Source organism: Salvelinus namaycush, chromosome 40, assembly GCF_016432855.1.
Source record: "Salvelinus namaycush isolate Seneca chromosome 40, SaNama_1.0, whole genome shotgun sequence".
Lineage (NCBI taxonomy): Eukaryota > Metazoa > Chordata > Actinopteri > Salmoniformes > Salmonidae > Salvelinus > Salvelinus namaycush.
The window spans coordinates 1,273,162-1,282,611 of NC_052346.1; the positions used below are offsets into that span (position 1 = coordinate 1,273,162).

The 9,450-nt window shown below is 42.8% G+C and overlaps 1 protein-coding gene across 1 annotated transcript; it reads left to right on the top strand.

The window, feature by feature from the left end:
- The first annotated feature begins 2,204 nt into the window (after positions 1 to 2,204).
- lig4 (ligase IV, DNA, ATP-dependent) lies at positions 2,205 to 6,541 on the top strand. Its single transcript, XM_038980095.1, has 3 exons — positions 2,205 to 2,309; positions 2,666 to 2,777; positions 3,195 to 6,541. The coding sequence occupies exon 3, from the start codon at positions 3,215 to 3,217 to the stop codon at positions 5,957 to 5,959; it is 2,745 nt and encodes a 914-aa protein (XP_038836023.1). The 5' UTR covers positions 2,205 to 2,309; positions 2,666 to 2,777; positions 3,195 to 3,214; the 3' UTR covers positions 5,960 to 6,541.
- Positions 6,542 to 9,450: the final 2,909 nt, after the last annotated feature.

The following is a 9,450-nucleotide window of genomic DNA, read 5'->3' on the forward strand; positions in this document are numbered from 1 at the left end:
AAATTAACTTTTAACAAGGCACACCTGTTAATTGAAATACATTCCAGGTGACTACCTCATGAAGCTGGTTGAGAGAATGCCAAAAATGTGCAAAGCTGTCATCAAGGCAAAGGGTGGCTACTTTGAAGAATATCAAATATAAAATATATTTAGATTTGTTTAACACTTTTTTGGTTACTACATGATTCCATGTGTTATTTCGTAATTTTGATGTCTTCACTATTATTCTATAATGTAGAAAACAATACAAATAAATAAAAACCCTTGAATGAGTAGGTGTGTCCAAACTTTTGACTGGTACTGTCTATCTATACTGAACAAAAATATAAACGCAACATGTAAAGTGTTGGTCCCATTTTTCATGAGCTGAAATAAAAGATCCCAGAAATGTTTCCTATGCACAAAAAGCTCATTTCTATAACATGTTTTTTTTCTCCATCCCTGTTAGTGAGCATTTCTCCTTGGCTAAGATAATCCAGCCACCTGACAGGTGTGGCATATCAAGAAGCTGAATAAACAGCATGATCATTACACAGGTGCACCTTGTGCTGGGGACAATACAAGTCATCTGCTGACAAGGCACACCTGTTAATTGAAATGCATTTCAGGTGACTACCTTATGAAACTGGTTGAGAGAATGCCAAGAGTGTGCAAAGCTGTCATCAAGGCAAAGGGTGGCTAATTTGAAGAATCTCAAATATAAAATGTATTTTGATTTAACACTTTTTTGGCTACTACAGTACATGATTCCATATGTGTTATTTCATTATTTCATAGTTTCAAATCAAATCAAATTGTATTTGTCACATGTGCCTAATACAACAGGTAGACCTTACAGTGAAATGCTTACTTACAAGCCCTTAACCAACAATGCAGTTTTAAGAAAAATACGTGTTAAGTAAAAAATAGATAAGTAAACATTTAAATAAAAGTAACAAGTAATTAAAGAGCAGCAGTAAAATAACAATAGTGTGGCTATATACAGGGGGTACCGGTTAACAGTCAAAGTGCGGGGGCACCGGTTAGTCGAGGTAATTGAGGCAGTATGTACATGTAGGTAGAGTTAAAGTGACTATGTATAGATAAAAAAACAGAGAGTAGCAGCAGCGTAAAAGAAGGGGGGGGGGGGGGGCAACGCAAATAGTCTGGGTAGCCATTTGATTAGCTGTTCAGGAGTCATATGGCTTGGGGGTAGAAGCTGTTAAGAAGCCTTTTGGACCTAGACTTGGCGCTCCGGTACCGCTTACCATGCGGTAGCAGAGAGAACAGTACTTGACTAGGGTGGCTGGACAATTTTTAGAGCCTTCCTCTGACACTGCCTGGTATAGAGGTCCTGGATGGCAGGAACTTGTCCCTAGTGATGTACTGGGCCGTACACACTACCCTCTGTATAAAAGACCTTGAATGAGTAGATATGTCCAAACTTTTGACTGGTACTGTATATAGAATTCACTGTAAAGAGAAAGCAAGAAAAAATGTTTTGGGTGTGCACAAAATCTTCAGTCTACAATACTTTCATTGATCTGTGGTGTACAATAGTTTTTGGGGGAACTAAAGCACCACAGTTCATATACATCTTTATCTTCATGTTTTGCTTGGTGCAGGGACTCTTGACCTCAAGTAAATCTGTTGGTTGACATGTGGCAAGGTTGTTTGTAGGCCTACATTGTGTGTTATGTTCAGGGCAGTCAGGGCAGTGCACAGTGAGGAATTTGTATGAATTTCCAGACTATATAGTTTAATACAGCCGTGAGGTTTGTGTGTGTTGCATACTGTGTCAGGACTTAAATGACTTAACCCATTTTTATGGACATTGGAACATGAATTTGATCAAATTCATTGCTAATATAGAGGTTTGTTTACAATATTAATATTGCTTAATGATTATTTTTCTGCATGTAACCAAAGGTATTGTGACCTTGTGCTGTATCTGCATCAATTAATGTGTATCAAAATTAAATGTTTTACAGAAACATTGATAAAATGAATGTTATCCTATCACCTTTATATATATATAAAAATAAAGGGCATTCTAATTAGCACTGCGCTAACATCTAATTTATGCTACTCCTTCATCCAGCTGTGGTTTGACACATTTTGTTTAACATTTATCTGGCGCCCTCTCCTGACGTATGAAAGAATTGCTTTTCCCCAGATCCATTACTTGTTTTGTTTCCGACTGAACGTTTTACGTGGCTGACGGTTTCCGCTTTGTGAACAAGGAAGTGTTTTTTAGAAACTCATATAACAGTTTGTAAATTATAATCAAAAACTGCTATGTTTATGTTTTGAGACCGAGAAGTAATCAGGTAATTTGATACGTTATTTGTTGAATTTGAAATCGCATCATACAACACGATAACATTAATGTATCTAACGTTAGTATCTGAGGTGACAAGGTACAAATATGTCGTTCTGCCCCTGAACAAGGCAGTTAACCCACTGTTCCTTCGGCCGTCATTGAAAATAAGAATTCGTTCTTAACTGACTTGCCTAGTTAAATAAAGGTAAATAATAAATAATCTAACAGCTGTGCCTATAGATTGCATGCTAGCTAGCATAGTTTACCGAAGTGGCCCCAACTGCACAACCTCTGGCACAACAACGCTAACTAGCTGTGTTTATTTAGCATTGAAGTGCTCAACTACTGTCTGTTTTGTTTCAGTTTCGTCAGGAAACGTATGATGCAGTCATAACCCGGGCATGTCACAGCATGTTGTAGAGGAGGGATCCCCAAAGAGTTGCAAGACACTGTCGAGTTGGCTGGTTGCTTTGAGGTAAGATAGCTAGCTAACTTGAGATGTTGTTTTCAATAAGTATTCAGGCTATGCGTTGTATAGTGTACATTCTCGCTAACTAGTTTCTAAACATGTGGCTGGTGTGATGGATTAGGTCATACAGATTTTTTTTAAAACACATTATTCTCAAGTCATGTTATGTTTTGTTTATTGAGTAGTCATTAGCTACGGAACTGTGAGTCATTTGGGAAATGTTGTTATACTCAATGTACTGTGCTGCTACTAATGGACAGGCTCCAGCACTGTATGTTGCAAATGAAGTAGTCACTGTAGAACACTACTTACTAAAGTACAGGATCATATTTTTCTATCAATATAACAATTACATAAACACCTGGATGAAAACTAAGAGCATCCCTTAGAATCTATGGGTCATTAATGTTTGTTCTTTTTTAGTTTTTTTTAAAGCTTTTACAATGGAGGGAACCTCAAAAGGCGAATCTGCTGCCCCCCAGAGCTCTGTTGCTGCTCAAGTTCCATTTCTTCACCTGTGCACCACTCTTGAAAAAATACAGAAGACCAAACTCCGACCAGACAAATCAAAGTTTCTCCGTGACTTCATAGACTCCTGGAGGAAGTTCCATGCGGCCCTCCACAAAGACAACCCTACCACCACAGACTCTTTCTACCCGGCCATGCGTCTCATAGTCCCCTCGTTCGAAAGGGAGCGTATGGCCTATGGCATTAAAGAGAGTATGTTAGCCAAGCTTTACATAGACGTCTTGGGTCTCCCCAAGAATGGACCAGAAGCCAACAAACTGTTGAATTACCGCACCCCCACCACATCTCAGGGGGAGGCGGGAGACTTCGCTCTTATGACCTACTTTGTGTTGAAGAAACGCTGCACAAGCCAGGGAAACCTCACCATCAGAGAAGTCAACGACTTTCTGGACTCGGTGGCCATCAACAATGCCGGTAAGCAGAAGGACCTGGTGAAGAAGAGCCTGCTGCACCTTATCACCCAGAGCACGGCACTGGAGCAGAAGTGGCTTATCCGCATGATCCTGAAGGACATGAAGCTGGGGGTCAGCAAAGAGACCGTGCTCCAGGTGTTCCACTTAGATGCGGCCGAGCTCTACAACTTCACCACAGACCTAAACAAGGTGTGCCGGCAGCTCCACGACCCATCTGTGTCCCTCAGCGAAGTGTCCATTGGCCTGTTCTTTGCCTTCAAACCTATGCTGGCCGCCATGGCCAACATGCGCCAGGTGGAGAAGCAGATGGGCAACAGCACCTTCTTCATAGAGACCAAGCTGGATGGAGAGCGCATCCAGCTGCACAAGGATGGCGACGTCTACAAGTACTTCACACGGAACTCCTTCGAGTACACCCAGCAGTTTGGTGCATCGCCGCTAGAGGGCTCCCTGACGCCTTTCATCCACAATGTCTTCAAGCCCCACGTAGTCAAATGCATCCTGGATGGGGAGATGATGGCGTACAACCCCACTGCCGACACCTTCATGCAAAAAGGAAGCAAGTTTGACATCAAGAGGCTAGTGGATGACTCCGAGCTGCAGACGTGCTTTTGCGTTTTCGATGTACTTCTTGTGAACGACCACAAGTTTGGCAACGAGACGTTGAAGGTGCGCCACGACAACCTTCAGACTGTCTTCACTCCTGTTAAAGGGAGGATACACGTGGTGCCGAAAACGGAGGCCAAAACTATGCAAGAGGTGGTGAACGCCCTCAACGAAGCCATTGACAACAGGGAAGAGGGCATCATGGTGAAAGATCCCTCATCCGTCTACAAGCCCGATAAGCGAGGTGAGGGCTGGCTCAAGATAAAGCCGGAGTACGTTGATGGCTTGATGGATGAGCTCGACCTGTTGATTGTCGGAGGCTACTGGGGAAAAGGAAGGCGAGGTGGCATGATGTCTCATTTCCTCGTCGCGGTGGCCGAAGCCCCGAAGCCTGGAGAGAAACCCTCTGTCTTCCACACGCTCTGTCGCATCGGTTCCGGCTACACCATGAAGGAGCTGTATGACTTGGGGCTCAAGCTGGCCAAGCACTGGAAAGTCTACCGGAAGAACGACCCTCCTGCCTCTATTCTGTGTGGGACGGAGAGACCGGAAGTCTACATTGACCCGTGCAACTCGGTCATCATCCAGGTGAAGGCAGCAGAAATAGTCAGTAGTGACATGTACAAAACCAACTGCACGTTACGCTTCCCCAGGATCGAGAAGATCCGGGAGGACAAGGAGTGGCACCAGTGCATGACCCTAGCTGAGCTTGATCAGTTTCGCAACAAGGCGTCCGGGAAGTTGTTCTCGCGCCACCTCCTCATCAATGACAATGACGGGCCTGAAAAGAAGAAGCGCAAGTCGCCGGCAGCGGCCAAGCCCAAGAAAGCTGTCGGCGTCATCGACCACTTCAAGTCCCAGGACCTATCTGGCGTCACCAAGGAGACGGACATGTTCGAGGACGTGGAGTTCTGCGTGATGAATGGCAACGAGGCGCACCCCAAGGCGGAGCTGGAGAAAGCAGTGGCCCGATGTGGCGGTATTGTAGTCCAGAACCCGGGACCGGACACCTACTGTGTGATCGCCGCTGTGGAGAACATGCGTGTGAAGAACCTTATCTCTTCAGACCAGCACGACGTGGTGTGGGCTGCCTGGCTGCTGGAGTGCCTAGACAGGAAGCAGGTGGTGCCATGGCAACCATGTCACATGATACACATGTCGCCCTCCACCAAGGAGCACTTTGCCAAGGAATACGACTGCTACGGAGACAGCTACTTCGTGGACACGGACGAGCAGCAGCTGAGGGAAGTCTTCGGTCGGATTGGCAGAGCGGACACTTTGACGGCACAGTGCATCGCTAAGTTGGAGGAACGCTACAGCTGGGACGACCTCCCCACTAGCATGTTCAGACCTTTCAGGGTCTACATGGACAGATACGCAGACATAGGAGACCCTAAAAGCATCGTACCAGCAACTTGTCTGGACACGCGGGCTCTGGAATTCCGCTTCCACGGAGGGACAGTAGTGCAGAAGCTCGAGGAAGGGGTCTCTCATGTCATAGTGGTGGAGGAAACAAGAGTGTTGGCTTTAAGAACCCTCAGACGACTCTTTACCAAAAAGTTTAAGATTGTTAGAGAGTCATGGGTAACAGAGTCTATCAAAGCAGGGTTTTTGCGGAATGACAATGACTACCTAGTGTGATGGTTAAAAAGCCATCTAATGCAAGAACTGGACAATAAGCACGTTATGATTGACATATCTCTAGGATTGTAATATTTTGTTTTAATCCATTTTAGAGTGTAAATAAATGTTTGTTTTAAAGGGTTTTCTGAATCAGAAGGTAACGTTATCCAGTGTTTTTCTACACATTTGAATATGGATCAAGGGAACTCAAGGATATAGTGTAGGCCTATATCTAATGGTGTATCTACTGTAATTGAGGTAAGCTATTTTAATGTCCTTTCCAATGCAGACTATTGTGTTAAGATATTTGAAGACTGTCTATCCCATCATTTCCCAAACTGTCAGCGAGACACAAAGGGGTGAACGTTTTGGTTTTTGCCTAAACACTACACAGCTTGATGATTAGTTGATTATTTGAATCAGCTGTGTAGTGCTAGGGCAAAAACCAAAACGTGTTACCCTTGGGGTCCCGAGGCCGAGTTTGGGAAACCCTGGTCTATCCACTAAATTATTTGTTTCATTTAATGCAAATTTTATTATACTGTTTTTTCAATTGTCATGTTTTGGAACTAAAATAAATATTTTGAATAAATATGGGAATTGGTATTAGAAGATTGTCTTTATGTATTGTCCAAGTATCTAAATATTTTAACTGTTGTTGCAATGTTACCTTCAGTAGATTAACTGACTTTAATGAAAGAAAAAGTGATTTTTATAAAGCTGTTCATTTGAGATAAAAAATAAGAAACCTCCACACTGCTCTTCCTAGTATCACTGTACTTTATTAAGCTTTACGTATCGGCCTCAAGGCCTTCTTCAGAGCTGGTAATTAAATTACATCTATACTGAACAAAAATATAAACGCAACAATTTCTATCATGTTACGTAGTAACATATCATATAAGAAAATCAGTCAATTGAAATAAATTCATTAGGCCCTAATCTATGGATTTCGCATGAGGTGATGGGGTGGATGAATGGCACGACAATGGGCCTCAGGATCTCATCACCGTATCTCTGCATTCAAATTGCCATCGATAAAATGCAATTGTGTTCTTTGTCCGTAGCTTATGCCTGCTCATACCATAACCCCACCGCCACCATGGGGCACTCTGTTCACAACTTTGACAGTTGACATCAGCAAACCGCTCGCCAAAACGATGTCATACACGTGGTCTCGCGTTGTGAGGCCGGTTGGACGTACTGCCAAAGTTTCTTAAATGACGTTGGGGGCGGGTTATGGTAGAAAAATGACCATTAAATTCTCTGGCAACAGCTCTGGTGTACATTCCTGCAGTCAGCATGCCAATAGCACGCTCCATCAACATTTGAGGCATCAGTGGCATTGTGTTGTGTGACAAAACAGCAGTTGTCTTTTATTGTCCCCAGCACAAGGTGCACCTGTGTAATGATCATGCTGTTTATTCAGCTTCTTGATATGCCACAGCTGTCAGGTGGCTGGATTTTCTTGGCCAAGGAGAAATGCTCACTAACGGATGGAAAAAAATTGTGCAGAACATTTTAGAGAAATAAGCTTTTTGTGCGCATGAAAGATTTCTGGGATCTTTTATTTCAGCTCATGAAACATGGGACCAACACTTTACATGTTGCGTTTATATTTTTGTTCAGTATAGATAAACAGTACCAGTCAAAAGTTTGGACACACCTACTCATTCAAGGGTTTTTATTTATTTGTACTGTTTTCTACATTATAGAATAATAGTGAAGACATCAAAACTATGAAATAACACATGGAATCATGTAGTAACCAAAAAAGTGTTAAACAAATCACAATATATTTTATATTTCATATTCTTCAAAGTAGCCACCCTTTGCCTGGATGACAACTTTGCACATTCTTGGCATTCTCTCAAACAGCTTCATAAGGTAGTCACCTGGAATGCATTTCAATTAACAGGTGTGCCTTGTTAAAAGTTAATTTGTGAAATGTTTTTCCTGCTTAATGGATTTGAACCAATCAATTGTGTTGTGACAAGGTAGGGGTGGTATATAGAAGATAGCCCTATTTGGTAAAAGACCAAGTCCATATTATGGCAAGAACAGCTCAAATAAGCAAAGAGAAATGACAGTCCATCATTACTTTAAGACATAAAGGGTAGTCAATCAGGAGAATTTCAAGAACTTTGAAAGTTTCTTCAAGTGAAGTCGCAAAAACCATCAAGCGCTATGATGAAACTGGCTCTCATGAGGACCGCCACAGGAAAGAATGAACCAGAGTTACCTCTGCTGCAGAGGATAAGTTCATTAGAGTTACCAGCCTCAGAAATTGCAGCCCAAATAAATGCTTAAAGTTCAAGTAACAGACACATCTCAACATCAACTGTTCAGAGGAGACTGTGTGAATCAGGCCTTTATGGTCGAATTTCTGCAAAGAAACCACTACTAAAGTATACCAATAAGAAGAACAGACTTGCTTGGGCCAAGACAAACAAGAAATGGACATTAGACCGGTGGAAATCTGTCCTTTGATCTGATGAGGAGAATGACCCAACACACCTCCAGGCTGTGTAAGGGCTATTTGACCAAGAAGGAGTGTGATGGAGTGCTGCATCAGATGACCTGGCCTCCACAATCACCCGACCTCAACCCAATTGAGATGGTTTGGGATGAGTTGGACCGCAGCGTGAAGGAAAAGCAGCCAACAAGTGCTCAGCATATGTGGGAACTCCTTCAAGACTGTTGGAAAAGCATTCCAGGTGAAGCTGGTTGAGAGAATGCCAAGAGTGTGCAAAGCTGTAATCAAGGCAAAGGGTGGCTACTTTGAAGAATCTAAAATGTTACATATTTTGATTTATAAAAAATTAAAAATAGTTTGTACATGATTCCATCTGTTATTTCATAGTTTTGATGTCTTCACTATTATTCTACAATGTAGAAAATAGAGAAAAAGTAAGAAAAACCCTGGAATGAGTAGGTGTGTCCAAAGTTTTGACTGGTACTGTACATAACATGAAACAGTACATTAGTAAAGGCAGACAAATGACCTTGAATGAAGCCAAGAATGGTTGTCTGTCTTTGCTGGTAAGCTGTTTTTTTTATGTTTGTACCACCTCCAGTCCACCTCCAGTTGCCATGCCTGTTGAGTGAGAGGAGATAAAGTGCACTGCCTGGCCCTGCTTTGAGTAGAGTGAATCAGTGAGCCGTGGGGGGTTATTGATGGGTCCAGAAGAGAACGATGTGTCTGTCAGAGAGATGGGCAAGCCACAGGAGTGCTGCAAAACAGGATCCTCCTGGGGCTCTCTGCAAAGATGTTCCCTCTTGAGAAAAGGTCACAGAGGTACCGTGGGACTGAATGTCTGTTGTTGTTCCCTTCCCAACCAGTCCCTGTTGAGTGTATGGATTTGTCTCAAATGGCACTCTTCCATATAAAGTGCACTACTTTTGACCAGGACCCATAAGGCTCCGGTCAAAAGTAGTGCACTATATAGGAAATAAGGTGCCATTTGAGATGCAGGCCATGTGTTTGGGGGCTTTTTTTCTCAACCAAA